The 20063-nt window shown below is 33.3% G+C and overlaps 3 protein-coding genes across 4 annotated transcripts in view; 2 read left to right on the top strand and 1 right to left on the bottom strand.

Annotated features, from left to right (window-relative positions):
• LOC125819017 (ras-related protein Rab11D) overlaps positions 1–20063 on the bottom strand; it is a 138836-nt gene that overhangs the window by 98722 nt on the left and 20051 nt on the right. The gene's annotated exons all lie outside the window — the stretch shown is intronic.
• On the top strand, positions 164–8384 carry LOC125818978 (ATP-dependent RNA helicase DEAH12, chloroplastic-like). Its single transcript, XM_049498487.1, has 3 exons — positions 164–1015; positions 3298–6424; positions 6969–8384. Exons 1-3 carry the CDS (start codon positions 164–166, stop codon positions 8177–8179), a joined length of 5190 nt encoding a protein of 1729 aa, XP_049354444.1. The 3' UTR covers positions 8180–8384.
• On the top strand, positions 12978–14247 carry LOC125819010 (RING-H2 finger protein ATL54-like). Its single transcript, XM_049498520.1, has one exon. The coding sequence runs from the start codon at positions 12985–12987 to the stop codon at positions 14077–14079; it is 1095 nt and encodes a 364-aa protein (XP_049354477.1). The 5' UTR covers positions 12978–12984; the 3' UTR covers positions 14080–14247.

The following is a 20063-nucleotide window of genomic DNA, read 5'->3' as shown; positions in this document are numbered from 1 at the left end:
TATCATTTTCCTACATTGATTATATAATATTCATATTAAAATTTGACTAATTTGAATTAAGGAGCTCATAGGGCTTCTCACCATTTTCTTTTTCATGCTTACTTTTTTTTTTTTCTAGAAACTTTTTCCACTGACTCTACTCTGTAAACCCTTCTACAGTAAAATGCATGATTCTTCCTCCTGCAATCGCCGGTTCCCGGCTCCGGCGATATATCACGAGCACAGCTATCGTCAGTCAAATAACCGGCCATGTCGTCCGGGTTATTATTCTTCGAGTTACGAGCTTGATCGACCGCCAGGACATTCGCACAAGTCGCCGAATTTCGTAATCCAGCTTCGTTCCGGTAACCGGAGAATCAACCGGTACGCATTAGATGATCTAATTGAGAAATTACCGTTTGCCCCTCGAAGTTCGTTTGTTTTTAGCAAAGGGTTCCTTTCTGGGTCACTGATGTATGATCAATGGAGCGAAACGCTTGAAGTGATTGTGAAATTATGGAGAATGAGGCTTTCAGGCAGTCATTCGTTTACCCCATGGGTTAAACGAAACGTTGAGGTTCCATCTGATGAGGATGAATTAAAAGCTAGGGTAAAAATGGTATTTTTGGAGGAGTTGAAAGGGTTGTTAGTAGAGGGTGAATTGTTACAAAAGTGGGAGAAAAAATTGGAATTGTTGCGCGATGAAATTTGTGAATTGTCGAGATTACTGAAGAATAGGAATAATTTGAGGGTGTGTAATGAGTTTCTGAAGAAAAGGGAAGGTCTTGAGAAGGAGAGTGATTTGATAAGGAAGAGGATAGAGGAGTTTAAAAGAGGAATTGAATGTATTATTCAACAGTTGGAGGAGACGAGTTTAGAGGAGGAGGAGGGTGGTTCAAGGGTGTTTAAGATTGGGACAGTGTTTGATTGGAGTAAAATGCATTGTTTGATGATGAGGGAGTGTCGCAGGCTTGATGATGGCTTGCCAATTTTCGCTTTCCGGCAGCAGATACTGAGGCAAATACATTATCAACAGGTGCTCAATCTATTCACGTTTTTAATCTCATTAGAGTTTAGACAATCAGGTCACTTGTTGGTGATTACATGTAAATCTCCTTATAAGAATTAGTTGGCAACCAAGTAAAAAATGATAACTAACTTGCAGTTTAATCATTGATGGTGTAAAAAGAAATCTTTTCATTGTTGGTGTACGTAGATCCATTATTACCCTGTTGAATATGTATAAAACTTAAAATCTTCTCGTTATCACTGTGTTGAATAGTAGGAGCAGGAATACTTACTTGCACCGTAGTTCATTAGCCAAAGTAATAAGTGCATGACATGTGTTTTGTGCATAAGTTTTATCAGTTAACCATGATTGGTTTATCTGCGTTCTTACCTCACTTTTATCCTTAAACTGTTCCATTAACTATGATAAATTAACATAGAGCCTGTTTGGATTGACTTATTTTAGGTGCTTTTGAGCAGTTTTGTAGTGTTCGGTTGAAATATAAAAGTGTTCTTAAACATTTGCTTTTAAGGCAAAATAACAATAATAAGTCGAAAGTCATAAGTTAGAAATCCTAACTTATGGTTTTTGACTTATAAGCCATAAGTTATAAGCCCATCCAAACAGGCTCATAGTTGGTTCATGCACCAGGTCGGATTATTTTTTTTCCTGGGCACGGGGAGAGCAGACATGTACGCAAACCAACCAAACGGTCCCCTCCCTTCCCCGTCCCCTTGCATTTACGAGAATTCACAAATTTGTGACATAGAGGATGCCTTAGAGCAACTATACCTTGTGTGAGGGCGTGTCCTCTCCATTACTCTGCAAAGAAAAAGCCTGAGGATTCATAGATGCAGAATGTCCCATTCTTGTTGGTTTCTCTCCAGTAATTGATTTTTGTGAAGAGGCCATTACTATATGAGAAGAATTCCTACTATCAAGGTGGATATTACAACTTTATGCACATGAAATGATGAAAAGGTTAGCAGTGAGAAGGGGTAGCCCTAACCGAAGCAGCAGCCTTTTATTCTACTTTAAAGCTATTGTTTTCAGTGGTAACAGATATCGGCATTGGTAGCGCTATATAACCGTCAACGGGTAAGTTCCGACTAGGTACCATAATGACTATATTATCAGTATATGCTTTTGTAGTTCCAATCCAGATATTTTTTTGTGCGAACAACTGAACCCAACAAATCCAAGGAATTCTGTTCTCAGTAACATTAGGTCTTTCATCATCATTATAAAAGTTTTTCGTTCCACTGTTTCCACCAGAAGAAAAATGTGGAAGGCAACATTGTTCCCAGAGTAAGGAGACAGCCGAATTGCCAATTCATTTAGTTTTTTAATTCTAAAAACATCTACTAAATTTAAAATATACTAGTAAGGGTAAATTAGTCAAATTTAATTTCTTATTATTCATAATAATAAATTAGAGGAATTGTTACAAGAAAAATCTAAATAAATTAGCTAAGTGTAATATTGTAAACCATGAAGGAGGTCAGTGTTATAAAGAGAAACCTGAGGGGAGGTCTCTAATAGTACTCCCTCAGGGACATATTAAGTGGTTCTTTTACCTTTTCATTTTGGTCCAAAACAAGTAGTGTTTCACATTATCAAGAAGATATGAATTGTTTCCTTTCAAATCTACCCCTGTTTAGATAAGTGAATTGTTTTCTTTCAAATTTACCCCTATTTAGATAAGTGAATTTTTATGTTACCAAGGAACTGTCTTAAATAGGTACTATTTAATTAAGGGTAAGTTAGTAAAAATGCTTTTTACTTTTTAGGAGTGTGTAAATTTCTTAAGGGGTGTGTCCAAGCTAAAAGCACCACTTAATATGGACCGGAGGGAGTAATAATTATCTTAAACTTTTTTCTGGCGATTTTTTTGATAGGAAATTTTGAGCTACCATTTGAAATGAAGATATTGTTGATTTTGTAGTATTTTGGCTGGAACATTAGGTGAAGTAGCTATATTACTCAGTAAGAAAATTTATTAAATTGTGTTGAATCGTTGTTGTTTGCTGTTTGCGGGTTCTGAAGAAGTATTTATTTTTCTGTATTCCCCTCCTCATTCTTGTTGTCCAATCTAACATTTAATTTCACAAATGCCTTATTGATATTGACCTTGTGAAGAGGGATATTTTAGACTGTTGAATGCCTTATTTCCAAAGATCTTTCAATTACTCCTAGCATACTTGTGTAATATTAATTATTTACCAGTCATTAATGTTAAATTGTTTGAGCTTCTTTCTTTATTTTTCTTTTATATTTACTATTATAATCTAAATGGTTGTATCTTTTAGGTGACTGTCTTAATTGGCGAAACTGGAGCAGGAAAAAGTACGCAATTGGTTCAATTCCTTGCTGATTGTGGGGTAACTGGTAATGGGTCTATAGTTTGCACTCAACCTCGGAAACTTGCTGCGAATTCTTTGGCACAAAGGGTGAAACAGGAAAGTGAGGGATGTTACGAAGATACCTCGATCATCTGCTATCCGTCATATTCATCTGGTCATAAGTTTGATTCAAAAGTAGTATTTATGACGGATCATTGCCTTCTACAGCACTATATGGTCGATAAGACTTTGTCCAAGATTTCATGTATCATAGTTGATGAGGCACATGAAAGAAGCCTAGACACTGATCTACTTTTAGCATTGATAAAGAATCTTCTCCTTCAGAGGCTTGATCTGAGGCTTGTTATTATGTCTGCCACAGCTGATGCAGCCCAGCTTGCGGATTACTTCTTTGGCTGCGGAACATTCCACGTGGCTGGTAGAACTTTTCCGGTTGATATTGAATATGTTCCCTGTGAATCCACTGGATGTCTTGGTGTTGGCCCAATCTCCTCCTATGTGTATGATGTTGTCAAGATGGTGACTGAAATCCATGAAACCGAGGGAGAGGGAACAATTCTAGCTTTCTTGACTTCTCAGATTGAAGTTGAGTGGGCTTGTGAGAAGTTTCAAACATTGTCAGCTATTTCTTTACCTTTACATGGCAAACTATCCTATGAAGAGCAGCATAGAGTTTTTCTCAGCTATCCGGGAAAGAGAAAGGTAATATTCACTACAAATGTTGCTGAGACATCATTGACAATTCCAGGGGTTAAATATGTTGTTGATTCTGGCATGGTCAAAGAAAGCAGGTTTGAGCCTGGCACTTGCATGAATATTCTCAGGATATGCAAAGTCAGCCAGAGCTCAGCTAAGCAGCGGGCTGGCCGTGCTGGGAGAACTGGACCAGGAAGATGTTATCGACTGTACTCAGAAAGTGATTTTGAAGGTATGTCTCATCATCAGGAACCTGAAATTCGCAAGGTTCATCTTGGTGTTGCAGTGCTGAGGATTCTTGCCTTGGGCATCAAGAATGTGCACGATTTTGATTTTGTTGACGCACCTAGCCCTAAAGCTATTGAGATGGCCACCAGAAATCTGGTACAGTTAGGAGCTGTTTGGAAAAAAGACGATGCTTATGAATTAACTATAGAAGGGCACAAAATAATTAAGTTGGGTATTGAACCTCGGTTAGGCAAATTGATCCTCAGTTGTTTTAATCAACATTTGAGTAGAGAAGGTGTTGTTCTTGCTGCTGTTATGGCTAGTTCCAGCAGCATCTTTTGTAGGGTTGGTTCTGAAGGAGACAAGCTAAAATCCGATTGCTTGAAGGTGCAATTTTGCCATCCAAATGGTGATCTCTTCACTTTACTTTCTGTTTACAAGGAATGGGAGGCTGTGCCTAAGGAAGGAAAGAATGCCTGGTGTTGGGATAATAGCATCAATGCCAAATCCATGAGAAGATGCCAGGAGACTGTGCAAGAATTGGAAGCTTGCCTTAAGAGCGAACTTAATATCATTGTTGCAAGCTACTGGCATTGGGATCCTCAGATGCATACCGAGCATGATGAAACTTTGAAAAGAATAATACTTTCTTCACTTGCAGAGAATGTTGCTATGTATTCTGGATATGATCAACTAGGTTATGAGGTTGCACTCAGTGAAAAGTACATCCAACTACATCCGTCCTGTTCGCTGTTAAATTTTGATCGACGACCAACCTGGGTAGTGTTTGGTGAAATCCTTTCTGCAGCTAATGAGTATCTGGTCTGTGTTACTGCATTTGAGTTTAGTTCTCTTTCTGCTCTTAGTCCTTCCCCGTTGTTTAATTTTCTGGTGATGGATGCCCAAAAGCTGGAAAAAAAAGTTTTGACAGGTTTCGGGAGCATGCTATTGAAAAGATTCTGTGGAAAATCTAACAGTAGTGTCAATAACCTTGTTTCACGCATTAGAACTAAATATACGGATGAAAGGATTGGCATTCAAGTTAATGTTGGTAAGAATGAGGTTCTGTTATATGCTTCATCCAGTGACATGGAGAGTGTTTTGGGTCAAGTGAATGATGCACTAGAGTATGAAAGCAAGTTGTTGCAGAATGAATGCTTGGAGAAATGCCTATTCAGTGGTGGATCGGCTGCATCGGCCTCAGTTGCCCTCTTTGGAGCTGGTGCAATTGTTAAACATTTGGAGCTTAAGAAGAGAATCTTGGCTGTTGACATATTTCATTCAAATACAAAAGCAGTTGATGATAAGGAACTGCTGATGTTTTTGGAGAGAAACACATCAGGTGATATTTGTGCAGTGCACAAGTCCTCAGGTACTGGCCACGACAATGAGGAGAACAGATGGGGCAGGGTAACATTTCTTTCCCCTGATGCTGCTAAACAAGCTATGTTGTTGAATCAGCTAGAATGTAGTGGTGGCTTTCTAAAAGTTGTTCCTTCAAGGAGTGTATTTTGTAATGATCAAAAGCAGTTCTCCTCTGTCCTCAGAACTAGAGTAAATTGGCCTCGTAGATGCTGTAACGGTGTAGCTATTGTAAAATGTGAGCCAAATGATGTTGGTTTTATGGTAAAAGATTTCTCTGTCGTAATGATAGGTGGAAACACCATCCGCTCAAAGCCAAGCAATAAGTACTCTGACAGCATAGTAATATCAGGACTTAATACCGATCATTCTGAGGCAGAGGTACTCGAGGTTTTGAGTGGAGTAACAGATGGGAAAATTCTAGATTTTTTCTTTGTGAGAGGAAGTGCTGTGGAAAATCCTCCAGTTGCAGCTTGTGAAGAAGCACTTAGGAGAGAAATCTCCCCCTTCATGCCTAAAAATGTCCAGTCTATTCGTGTTCAGGTCTTCCAACCAGAACCAAAGGACACTTACATGCGAGCATCTATCATGTTTGATGGAAGTTTTCATCTTGAAGCAGCTAAGGCTTTGGAGCATATTGATGGCAAGGTTTTATCTGGATGTCTTCCCTGGCAGAAGATAAGATGTCAGCAACAGTTCCACAGCTCTGTTTCCTGTCCTGCACCTGTTTACCATGTTATTAGGAACCAGCTGGATTCTTTACTCCCATGCCTCCAGCGAAGAAATGGTATCTTAACTTCTCTATATTATTTTTATTTTTTGTGTATTTTTTGTTTTGAAAATTTTAATTTAATTAATGATCATCTTTGCTGAATTGCTTCTTTAAAAAGGCATGGCGAAGTGGGAAATAAACTATTGAGCAGTGGCTTATATGGTATTTAATTTAGGTGACATAGTTAGTGTACCTTATTACTTCCACTGATCCAAATTGCTGCTGTCACTTTTTTGTTTCCTTATTTCCTAGAACAGAATGAAATTATCTCCCAGATTCGATGTTGATCTGAGGATTACTTGCCTTGTACGGAGAAATAACCTTTTGTCTGGTGAAATTCTAAACGGTTATTGGAAAAAAACATTCTTGCATTCTACGGATTACCCTCTCTACATTTCTGTCCTGTTACATTCTGGTGATGCAGAAATATATAGGATATAATTAGAACAAGGTTTATTAAAACAATTTTTTTAATAAACTTTTAACAGTACAAAATTTTCGGAGACAAGTTGATCAGTTGGTACTTGACTGCTGAGAAGACTTTGGGATTGTTTTGCAGGTGTGGAGTGCAATCTGGAGAGAAATGAGAATGGTTCTTATAGGGTAAAAATAGCTGCAAGTGCTACAAAGATTGTGGCAGAACTGAGAAGGCCATTGGAGCAACTGATGAAAGGCAAGATTGTGGATCATGTGGGAATTTCTCTAACTGTTGTTCAACTTCTATTTTCTAGGGAAGGGAATAATATCATGAAGATGGTTCAGCAGGAAACAGGAACCTATATTCTTTTTGACAGGCATAGCCTTTCTGTTAGAATCTTTGGTTCCTCCGACAAGATTGAGATGGCTGAGCGGAAGTTTGTTAACTCCCTTCTGGCACTACATGAAAGCAAGCAGCTTGAAGTGCATCTTCGTGGAGGACTTTTGCCTCTTGACCTGATGAAAAGAGTTGTTCAGAGTTTTGGACCAGATCTTAGTGGTCTCAAACTAAAGGTGCCCGATGCAGAATTCTCTCTGAACACCAAGCGCCATTGCATCTCTGTCAAAGGTACCAAAGACATGAAGCAAAAAGTTGAGGAGATAATTTCCGAAATTGCTCAAAGTGGTCTTCCAAGTAGAATGATGGACGATGAGACTGACTGCCCCATTTGCTTGTGTGAACTGGAGGATGCTTACAGACTTGAAGGTTGTACCCACACCTTCTGTCGGTCGTGCTTGCTGGAGCAGTGCGAGTCTGCAATCAGAAGCCGGGAAGGTTTCCCGCTATGCTGTATGCATAAAGGTTGTGGGGCACATATTCTGGTTTCTGATTTGAGGTCTCTGTTGTCGAGTGATAAGTTGGAGGAACTTTTCAGGGCTTCTTTAGGGGCATTTGTAGCAGCAAGTGCGGGTCTCTACCGGTTTTGCCCCTCACCTGACTGCCCTTCAGTTTATCATGTTACTGAATCAGGAGAAGTTGGTGCACCTTTTGTCTGTGGTGCATGCTATGTGGAGACATGTACGAGTTGCCACCTGGAGTATCACCCCTACATCTCATGCGAGAAGTACAAGGAGTTCAAGAACAACCCGGATTTCTCTCTAGAGGAATGGGCCAAGGGGAAAGAGAATGTGAAGAAATGTCCTGTTTGCGGATTCACGATAGAGAAGGTAGATGGCTGCAATCATATCGAGTGCAAGTGCGGAAAACATGTTTGCTGGGTTTGTTTGGTATTCTTCAGCAGCAGCGACGACTGCTATAACCATTTGAGGTCTCTTCACCAGGCCATTATGTGAGGTACAAAGAACTAAAACTCTGTAAATATTCTGCTTGTGTATATATTTCTGGAGCTTTGAATATATAAACAAATGAATGCAGTATATACAATAAGTAAGCCATCTAAATATTCCCCTTATAAGTATGTTTGTATAGACACTTATGTAATTATGTGTTCATAACTTAACTCTTTTTAACTTTCTTTCATTGATAAGCTAGTTGCCTACTTTGATTGTTCTTTTAGAGTTGATTGCTTGAATGGTCACTCAACTCGTAGTAATTGGCTATCGAAGTCATCTACTTCTTTTGCTTTTCGAAATGTCATCTTACTTTACCTAGTTCACTTCCATGGTCATTTTCCTCAGATTGTATTTTTCGAAGAATTAATGACGTGACAAGTTTAATTCTAATAAAAACTTTTTAAAAAGGACTAAGAAGTTCATAACCACAAATATTGCCATCCTAATCATTCACCCCACCCCACACCACACCTTTTTTCTTTTCCTTTTTGGTTTATTTCCAAAACTTAAAAATGGTATTTCCCTATATATACACTTGGCCTTTGGTCTATCACAAATAATAGGTCAACTAATAACTAGTTTTTTTAAGTGACGAAATGGGCTTCTGCAGAACACATTCTTCAACAATTGTTATTTTAAAGCATATATTTATATTCTATAGTAGAAAGAATTTGTTTTCTTTTAATATTTTGGCATTAATTCATTGAATGGTGATCACAGTAGTCGGTGCAGGTAGGGCCAATAGTCTATTTTTAAAAGCATTCTTTTATATATATATATATCTTTGACTGGAAAGTCATCATAGTCCATTATAGGAATTTGATATGTAGATACTGAAAATGTGCACTACCTAAGGTGTGTTTGGTACGAAAACAAATACTCCCTCCGTTTCACAAAGAATGACCTCCTTTCCTTTTTAGTCAGTTTCAAAAAAATGACCTCTTTCCTTTTTTGGTAACATTTTACTTTTTGTTTTCCACGTGGCATGTTTAAGACCACAAGATTAAGGGCAATTTTATACATTTGACATAACTTTAATTTAGGACCACAAGATTCAAAAGTCTTCTTTAATTTCTTAAACTTTGTGCCAAGTCAAACCAGATCAATCTTTTTGAAACGGAGGGAGTATTGTTTTTGGGAAGACGCACCACCTAAGGTGTGTTCAGTACGAAGATAAATATATGTTTTTTTGAAGACGGGGATGGGAGCTACTCAGCTATAGGGGGTGAAGCTGAAGATAAGGTGTGTTGCAGGATGTGGAGGACACAATCAAAATGAAATGTCACTTGTGGAACTCGTTTTTCCTTTCCGTTGTTATTTTTCTTGTTTTTAAGAAATTTATTTCCTCTAGAAAATATTTTTTAAAAATTTTAATCAATTAAATATAAAAAAAACATTTGAAAATATTTTCCTCCATGCCAAATACATCCTAAATCTCGTTTTATTTTATATTACTCTTAGAATCACACAAAAGAATCAAGTATATGAAGGTCAAATAATTGACTTTTAAAATGTTAATTGGACCTTTTATGTCACATTCCTTTTCCCTTTCATTGTATGAAAAGCTAAAATTAAAATTAACAAAATAAGTTTGAATTTCTTTAAAGATTGAATAATTGGCCCTACCAATGCACAGTCCAACACTACACACCACACCGCCCACTACCACCCTTCCAATAAAAGCCAAATTATTGTTCCGTCATTCTTAATTCATGTGACCTCATTTGATTAGACATAATATTTTGTTAAAAAATATTTAAAATATATAATTTAAAATAAGCCTTAAAATATTTATGACTGTAAATCATCTTATTAAGTGTAAAAAAAAAAGAGATATTAAACTTAAATAATTTTAATTATAGAAATGTAACATTCTTTTCTAGACAAACTAAAAAAGAAAGTGTGTCACATAAATTTTGAAAAGAGACTAAAAGACAAAATCTCCCCATATATTTTCTATGTTCATTTTTATTTGTCAGCTATTCTAAAAATAGATTTTCATTTTTACTTGTCATTTGTAACATATCATAAAAAACCAATCATGTTTTATTTAATATATGTATTCTTCAAGACCTAATGCATATTAATTAATATAGATATTATAATAAAATACTCATACCAATTAGTATTATTTTTAAAGGGACATGTAAAGTTTATATTGAACAAATAAATTGTTGGAGAATGTGTTTAAATAAAGATCATTTTACAAGCTCAATTTCACCAAATAAACACTAGTTTCTATATTTAGTTGACCTACCCTTTAGTAGGTATTATTATTTGTGATGGACCAAAGGCCAAGTGTAAACTAAGAGATACTGTGAATGCCATTTTTTCCAGTTTTTTTGTTGATTGAATAGTCATGTTGGCCATGCAGCATGGTCCATGCTTCTGATAATCTGATTCAACGGTTAAGATATTATTTGATATAATTTTAACTCTTTAATTCATCTTTAAGCATCTGAGTCTCAAAACTTTGAATACTCGAATTTTTATAACTTAAAAGAAAGCCTCAATAATTGAATTCATAAATGTTCTTATATTACCCCTAACTAATTTCCTTCTCGTTTCAATGTGAAATTTATTAGTCTAAAAGTAAATTTTATGATAAGCATCTTCTTGAGTTTAGTCATTAGCACTTTCCATTTTAATTTATCTAACGGAGTTTAATTCGATACGAAAGTAAAATAAAATAAAAGATCTGGCACATGCATATTATTAATTGATTCTTTGATAATTCGTGATCAAATATAATCTAAGAAGAGTTATACGCTTACATAACTTACCTCCCAAACCAAGAAGGAAAGTCTCAATATGTAGAGCTCTTGACATTGCTTTTTTTTCTTCGTCTTTCCTATCAACGAGTTCTGATTCTTTTATTCGAAACGTCTAATCTTAAATCTATCTTGATATTTGTACAGTGTTAGGCGTTGAATGAAAATTTTAAAATTAAATTATTTTGAAATATAAAAAGATATAATATATACCTCGAGAACAAACAAAATAACGACTTAATCAACAAACAAAAAGAAAGACATACCACTTTTAAATTACCCATCAAGACGGATCTAAGATCTTAAAATTATGAGTTCAAGATCTTGTGATTTTTAAATGGATCTACGATAAATTTCTTAACACAAATATAAAAAGGAAAAATTACTTAAATACACAACACTTCTTTACTTATTCTCAATTTTTCCCTACTCTTTTACTAAAATACAAAAATCCCTTATTTTCCCCCAATTCAACTTAACCGGATACTTTATTAGTTTAAGTATCCGCCCGTTATTAATTAAAGTATCCGCGCTGCTATATTATGCATCCACCCGTTAATTAAGTATGCTGCTAACAACTTAATAATTTAAGTATCCGCCTGTTATTAATTAAAGTATCCGCGCTGCTATATTATGCATCCGCCCGTTAATTAAGTATCTGTGCTGCTAACAACTTAATAAATAAAGTATATGCCCGTTATTAATTAAAGTATCCGCGCTGCTATATTAAGTATCCACACTGCTATATTATGTATCCGAAAAACACTAAAAAAAGGGATTTTTGGTAATTAATGAAAGAGTAGGGAAAGAAAGTAATTTCTTTCTTATACTATGTCATTTGCCTAATTTTTACATATAAAAATTGAGTACAAAATTATTGAACGCTATCAAATTCACACTTGTAGCTAGATTCACCCCTTGCCACTAATACCTAATATGTCACTGATTAATTAATTTAATTTTACTAACTAACTTGCTTAACGGTGTTACAATACCTTATTAACACATACACTTAAATATCTTTTTTTTTCTTTTTTTTTTTAACATTCACTTAAATATCATTTCTCAGATCTGTTTAAAATCTTACTCTAACACCTTGTTTGAATGATCGTTATTCATGTATTGTAAGATATTGTTAGAATGTTAGTTTAATTACAATTTTTTCCTGATTGCTACTTAAATTGTATAGTATCATATCATTTAAATTTATCGCAATATAACTGAAAAATCTTATTTTGTGTAACAGTCGTTATTTTATTCTTTGTCCTGTCTTTTTTTTAGTAGGTTTACCCTCATAACCTATTTTGCTTATAGCTTTATCGTTCAAGTTATTGATATGTAACATTATATAATGACGAATAACAATATAATCTACTCAAACATTGTATTCATTAAAAATTATCGTACAATACAATATGTAATAATCATCCAAACGGAGTGTCACCAATCAAATATAAACAAAAATCCTAATAATTTTTTTAAATATAGCTTTATCCATAGTAACAATAATAGTCAATTCGTCTCCTTAATCCTTTAATTACGTGATGTAAACCTCCACGATATCATTTTTAACGCAACATAGTACGGGAAACATTTCTTGACTCTCACAAATCCACCACAAATCTTTTAAATCTCTTGCAAATTCTTCTCTTAAAAATTAAAAAACCTAACAAACACTAACAGACCCAAAAATTTATCTTACTTTAAACAGCTCATATGTAGCTTAACTGAGAAAATTACAAAAAGGGGTTATAATTTTCTTGATTTCTTGATATATTTTCTTGAATTTCTGTTTTTTTAAGGTACTTTTAGTTTCACTCTACTCATTTTTTTCATCTTCCTCTGTTGTTGTCTCTGTTTTTTTAAAAAATAATTCCAAAAGGGGTTACTTTTCTTGGTTTCTTGAAATATTTTCTAGGAGGAGTTATTTTTCTTGATTTCTTGAAAGATTTTGTTGGAAATTTTCAAAAAGGGGTTATTTTTCTTGAATTTTTTTAAGGTAGTTTAGTTTCAGTGAACTGATTTTCATTTTTGATGGCTTGGTATAATAGGAAGATGATAGTTGTAATTAAAGATGGAATGGCTATTTGTTTGAATTGTTCAGCAGAAAGCTGTCCTAAAGAATGTAGGATAAGTCAATTTTTTCCTCCTCCTTCTAGTCCTATTAGAAGTGAAAATCATCCTATGCCTTATTTTTTTGTTATTTTGCTTTGTGTTCTTGGGGCAATGTTTGTGTTCATTTGTTATATGATTACTCTTAAGAAGTACAACATGAATATGAGGAGAAGTGGTGATAATTTGAGTGGAAATGATGATGGTTTTGTTGATGAGTCAGATATGGATCATCCAATTTGGTATATACATACAGTTGGACTACCACGATCTGTAATTGAGTCGATACCCGAGTTTAAGTATATAAAGATTGATTCTTTGATTGATGGGATTGATTGTTCTGTTTGTTTGAGTGAATTTGAAGAAGATGAGAGTCTTAGGTTGTTGCCTAAATGTAGTCATGCTTTTCATGTGACTTGTATTGATACTTGGTTAAGTTCACATATGAATTGCCCGGTTTGTCGTGCTCCTATTGTGTCTGATTTAAATGCTGCATTAGGGATAAATAATGTGGAAGTTTCTTTAACTGATGTGGATAGTTCTAGTGGAGATGAGGTGGAGAATGAACGTATGGCGAGTGAAATGGAAAGTCAAGAATTTGATGAGGGGGGAAATATTGTTGCCTTGTCAAATGAAGAAGGGGAAATTGTGGGATTTTTGGAGAAAGTTGTTGATGAAAAGCCAAAGGGATTATGTAGTGATTTAGCTGAGCATCGAGCTAAAGGAAACAACGTAATGCATACAGAAATGAGGTCAGTTTCAATGGATCCATCAGCTGTTATAGTGGTTCGTCGTGCTATGAGTCAAATGACTTTGGATTATAGAGGTGAAGGGTGTTCTAATTCGAAAGATCAACTTGCTGAAGGGAAGGCTGAAAATTCTGATGCAGCTGCAAAGAGAGGAAACAGAAATTCAAGGTTATATGAAGCGATGAAGTGTTCTTCCTTTGGTCGTTCGTTGCAAAAAGTGCCAATTTGTTTGAAGAGGTCCTTCTCTAGTAGTGGTATTCACAAGTGACAATCAATCAATGTAAGTGAAGCTTGTTTAAGACTTTGCCTTCTTGAATTTCAATAGGAGTTCAAGTTTTTGCATTTGGAAATGTATCGAAATCATATTGGCAAATAGTATCCACATAATAAGAACTAATGAACAGCTGAATTGAGCTGATTCACAAACTTCAAAAGAGAATTATAAATTGTCTTTTAAGTTTCATTTGTCAATGTTGTTGATGCACTTAACAAGCATAGATATGTAAGGTTCTTGACATAAACACAATCAAATTCAGGAATTTCACTTTGTTAAAAGGAAAAAGATACTGATGAAGGTGTGTGTTACCGTCTGTCGTCTATTATGTTTTAATTACCACATTATTTCGTTGGTGTTAGTGTTCTTTTGCTCTTTCCTTATTTATTAGACAGCAAATATTTTCATTTACATGGTATCCTTCGGCTGCTCGAGCATCCATTAACCTCGTCTCGATATATATATATTTATGTAGAAATTAAGAGGTATTTGTATAAAACTAACATAGAGCACCCAATGATCAAATGATCTAACTAGTCCATTGGCTCTTGGGTGGGTGCTTAAGGCTCTTTTTGTGTTGCTGAACCCGAGTTCGAATCTCACTTTTAACATGTCTTTTTTATATTTTTGACTCGAGCACCCACAACCTTAAAATCCTAGATCCGCCATTGAGTATAGTATGCATATGGCATTAACAATGCTGAATTAGTTGTTCTATTAGGCTATGTTTAAGGAAATGTTTACCGTATCTACCTGCTATATTTATTACTCCCTCCGTTTCACAAAGAATGACCCCCTTTCCTTTTTAGTTAGTTTCAAAAAGAATGACCTCTTTCCTTTTTTGGTAACGTTTTACTTTTTGCTTTTCACGTGGCATGTTTAAGACCACAAGATTAAGGGCAATTTTGTACATTTGACATAACTTTAATTTAGGACCACAAGATTCAAAAGTCTTCTTTATTTACTTAAACTCCGTGTCAAGTCAAACCAGGTCATTCTTTATGAAACGGAGGGAGTATTATTTTTAGCCTTTTTAAAAAAAATATTTCTTTCTTTTTTTGGCAACTCTTTAAGTCTAATTTTCTAGATGACACGTTTAAGGCCACAAGATTAAACGTTATGTTGGTATATTCTATGTATTTTTAGTTTAGAACAAGATTTAAAAATCTTCGTTACTTTGTTAAATTTTGTGTCAACTTAAAATCATACAAACAAATGCGTATATTCTATGTATTTTTAGTTTAAACAAGATTTAAAAAATTTCATTACTTTATTAAATTTTGTGTCGAGTAAAAATTCGTGTCGGCTACAAATGATTGAACTCAATAACATTGGTTCTAATTTTGTATTTGTCTTACAAATCTATTTGAATATGTACAAATTAGTAACTTAGAACCCAACAACTTAAATACAATAGAATTTAGAATTAATAAGCTTCGAATCTTGGCTCCGCCTCTGATTTCACTTGCTTATTAGTAAGAGCTTCCAATAATTGGAGGAGTTGTCCAAGTTCTTTCACAAAGCTATAAATAGCACCTCCAGATGATCTTCATGTTCACTTACATGTCGTTTAATATTTGTCATTCACAAAATCAATGCATAAATTATATTATTCTTCATATTTTACCCTTTGAAAGTTATTAGCCTTGAAAATATACATTTGAAAAATGTAGAAAAAAAAGTATGCAAATAAAATAGTTTGACGTGAGGCCCATTTTTTTCACGAAAATATAAATTTAAAGATTACCAAAAAAAAACATAGTTTACCCTTAAACATCAATGATCTAGTGGTAAAAATAGAGTCTACCTCAAGAAAATCAACGTTTCAGCACTTGATGGAGTATTTTATAATTTTATAATTTATAAAATCGATCTTTAGAACTTTTTCGATATATACAATTTTAGGTCCGATCTACGATTTTTCTGACCAGCACTTTTCTACCGGAGGTCAGCTTTGACTACTTTTCATGTAGTATTAACTTTCGCATTACATCCTGATCATTTGGACCCCAACAAGTGGTAAGAGTCGATGGTTTAACAAGGCAAAAAATTTAGCGAAGTAAGTTGAAATCAAGTTGCAATCAATTTGATAATAATAAAGATTTTTATCTAAATACTATATATGAATAGAAAAAATATTATAAATGAATAGAATAAGTTTCAATCATATTTTCAACATTCTTAAAAATAAAATATTTTAAAATGATTTTTAATTATAATATTTAAGTCTTATGTTTAACATGACAAGCAACAGTAACAAAGATTATATGGAGTACTACTTAAAAAGTCCACAACTCAAAATCTATTTAGAAAAGAAATTTAACGGATAATGACACAAAATTAGAAAAATGAGCATCTTGAAAATACATGTTGCTTAGCCAAAAAAAAAAAAAAAGATGGAAAATAGAACAAAGCGTACCCTAAATACTTTTTAAAGATTTCCTCCAAATCACTAGTGCTATTGAAAATTGAAATAGTGAACATCAACTCATACATTCCACATCCAAGTAGTAAATATCAGGCCTTTTAGCTATTGTTCTTGAGAAATGACTATCGTTAAAGTTAAGGTTTTTTGCATAAGGTTAAGGTTCTTCGCATAAGGTTAATTTGAAGAAAAAAGGTAAAATCGAAAAACTCTCCCCATAATCTTCTTTAAAAAAATTCATAACCATCTTCATTCTGTATTCATAGATTTTGATAATATGAAAATAGATATGTTATCATTCAAATCAGTTCTACAAAACAATTCGACAAGAAAAGAAGTGCAAGAATGTTGTATCTCCTCCGTCAGACGATTCTAACTTAGATTTTGTACCAGAAATACATCACAAAAGAGGTAAAAAATTTGTGAACAGTGAGACTTCACAAAACAAAAAAGTCAAAGTGTATTTGGGTGAAGAACGATTTGAAGAATTTCAAGTCTAAAAAGCAAATGTTGTTCCAAATGTATTAATAGTTCAATTTTTTTTCTTCATTTTTTGATGATTTTTATTTTTTAGAACTTGTATGTTGTGTTTTATAATTTTATTAAGTGATATATATTCTACACGCAATTTTTATTGTACGAATTATTAATGAACTTCAATTATGTTCATCTGTTTGCAAAATAGGCATAAAAATCACATTTATTATTGGTGGATGTGAATGTGAAGTAGATATTAAAAGTACATTTTTATTATTTTATTTTAATAAAGTTGATTTATACATCAATGTGAACTATTTGATGGATATGAGTATGAAGTAGGTATGAAAAGTGCATTCTTATTACTTTTACTTATGATTTTAGTAAAATGTGTGAAATCTATATTAATATAGGCTCCTAACCCTCTCTCAAATTGTATAAGTATAAAATTAACTCCTAATTGATTAAACTTGATTTATCACTTGTTACACCAATTTATGTATCAAATTTATACACTGTATATAATTTATTAATGATTAAGAAACCTATTTTAATATCAATTATATACTCTACAATATATAATCTATCATATCCTTTGTAAATCAATTTTCATTCACATTACATATAAGTCATAATTTGTGAATCATACTACTAGATTCAATAGGTATTAAATATTTGTATGATGTTTGGAATCTATATTGAAAAAGATTTCTAACACCTCCTCAAAGTGTATAAAATTATATTTAAATTGTTTAAATTTAGTTCATCATTTGTTATCAATTTATATACCAAAGTAATACACTTAGTGAATTACAAGAAACCTATTTTAATATCAATTACATACTCTATATTACATAATACATACTATACACTTAGTGAGACAATTTCTATTAATATTATATACAAACAGTTTTCATTCACATTATACCAATTATATACAATAATGTCATTAAAATTACCTTATCTTAATTTTCTGTATATTTTGCTTTGTTTAAAAGTTTATTTTATTATTTCAGAAAAAAAAAAAAAAAAACAAGAAAAAGATCAATCTAGATACTAAAAAACATACTACACTTTCCCATCTACCACGAAAAAATATAATCAAAAAATGTGAACAAAATTGATGAAAGAAAAATTAAATTTTCTGATTAATAGGAGAAAAACAAACTAATATTTTAAAAATGTTAACAGAATAGACGGAAGAAAAATAAAATTTCCTGATTAATAAGATAAAAACAAATTAATTGAGAGAAATTAATGGAATGCAATATTCCATAAATTATACACTCCTATATTTATTGAAAGTGTATACTATTTCAACCCATTATTAATTTATTTATTATTTACACATTTTTTAAATAAAATTAAATATGTTAGATGTTGTTAGTATTCTAATGTTAGAACTTGCAAACTTAAGAATCCTGTTAAGACTAATAATAAGAATATTTATATATGTCATTTGTTCAATTTTCACATGAACTAATGACAAGAAATTAATCAATTATAATGAAAATAAACAAGGAGTCGACATAACACATTGAAGAGCGACATAAATAATAGGGAAAAAGGACCCCCGAACTATCACAAATGGTACGTACATACCCTTCGTTATACTTTAAGGTTGCATATACCCTTACCGTTACTCTTTTGGGTTGTGTATACCCTTAAAACTAACGGACGGACACGTGACTTCATCTCAACAATTCACCCGATTTTATTTATTTTTTACCTAAAATTAAAAAACCCACCCATCTTTCATTTACCCACCCATGACCCAAATTAAAACACCATGACATTTTAAATTAAAATAAAAACAAAGAGCCCTCCTCCATTAAAACATAACCCAAAACCTTTTAAATCAAACAAAACAAGAAATCGTTCTTCAATACATCTTCATTTTCAGCTCATTTTCAAATCTCATTAAACAAAGACACAGTAGCTTGTTATTTCATTGAAAAACAAGAGACCCATTTTAATTTGTTGTTCAAATCGATTTGTTGTTGAATGGGGTTGGAAATACTATCACCATTGATGGACGAAACTTCAAGTTTAAAAGTGGGTCTTCAATAGAATAAAAAATTCGAATTTAAATTGATTTGTTGTTGTTGAAAGGGGTTGGAAATACTATCACCATTGATAGACAAAGCTTCAAGAAAAGTGGGTTTGCAATCAAATAAGAAAATTTTAACTTAAATTAATTAGTTGCTGTTGAAACGGGTTAAAAATACTACCACCATTGACAGATAAAGCTTCAAGCTTTAAATTAAATTTGCAATTGAATAAAAAAAAATTGAGCTCAAATTGATTTGTTGTGATTAAAAGGGTTCAAAAATATTCTTGAAATAGATTTTGATGAAATGAACCAAGTGCACCATATTTTTGTGGTTGTTGTTGGAAAGCTTTTGATTTTAATTTTGCACAAAGTTGAAAAAATTGTGTTGTTGAAAGCGGTTGATTCATTGTTGTTGTCTAAACTTTAAGGAGGATGCATTAAGTTTATTGTAGATGAAGTTTTTTTTTATTTCTCTTTTTTTTTGGATTAGCAAGGAATCAGTGATATTCTCTCACAAAAAAGATGAAGGGTATTTGGTTGTGGGTCGGGTGAATCTTTTATTTTAGGTAAATAAATAAATAAAATCGAGTAAATGGCTGAGATGAAGCACTTGTCCGTCCGTTAGTTTTAAGGGTATACACAACCCAAACGAGTAACGGTGAGGGTATATACAACCTTAAAGTATAACGAAGGGTATTAATATACCATTTGTGATAGTTCGGGGGTATATTTGTCCTTTTTCCCTAAATAATATATCATTTGGTTCTTACTTCTAATGAATATGACGAACTAACATGGTATTAGACCATACTTCGGACTCATCATCCACTTCTCAAATGACAACCATGATTCAAGCAAGCAACCCATCTCCTTTTCCTCTCAACAACGTCCATCACTTTATCTCCATAAAATTAACTTCTACAAATTATATATGTCTCCCCCTCATATTGCAGGCAAAGATGGCAAACAAGATGTCGTCAATCCGACATATCTTCGGTGGATCAAACAAGATCAATTGATAAT

The sequence above is a fragment of the Solanum verrucosum genome, unplaced genomic scaffold, assembly GCF_900185275.1.
Source record: "Solanum verrucosum unplaced genomic scaffold, falcon-dt-bn FXZP01000252.1, whole genome shotgun sequence".
Taxonomy (NCBI): Eukaryota; Viridiplantae; Streptophyta; class Magnoliopsida; order Solanales; family Solanaceae; genus Solanum; species Solanum verrucosum.
The sequence above is the reverse complement of the archived record's forward strand: the minus strand, read 5'-3'. Positions and strand labels throughout refer to the sequence as shown.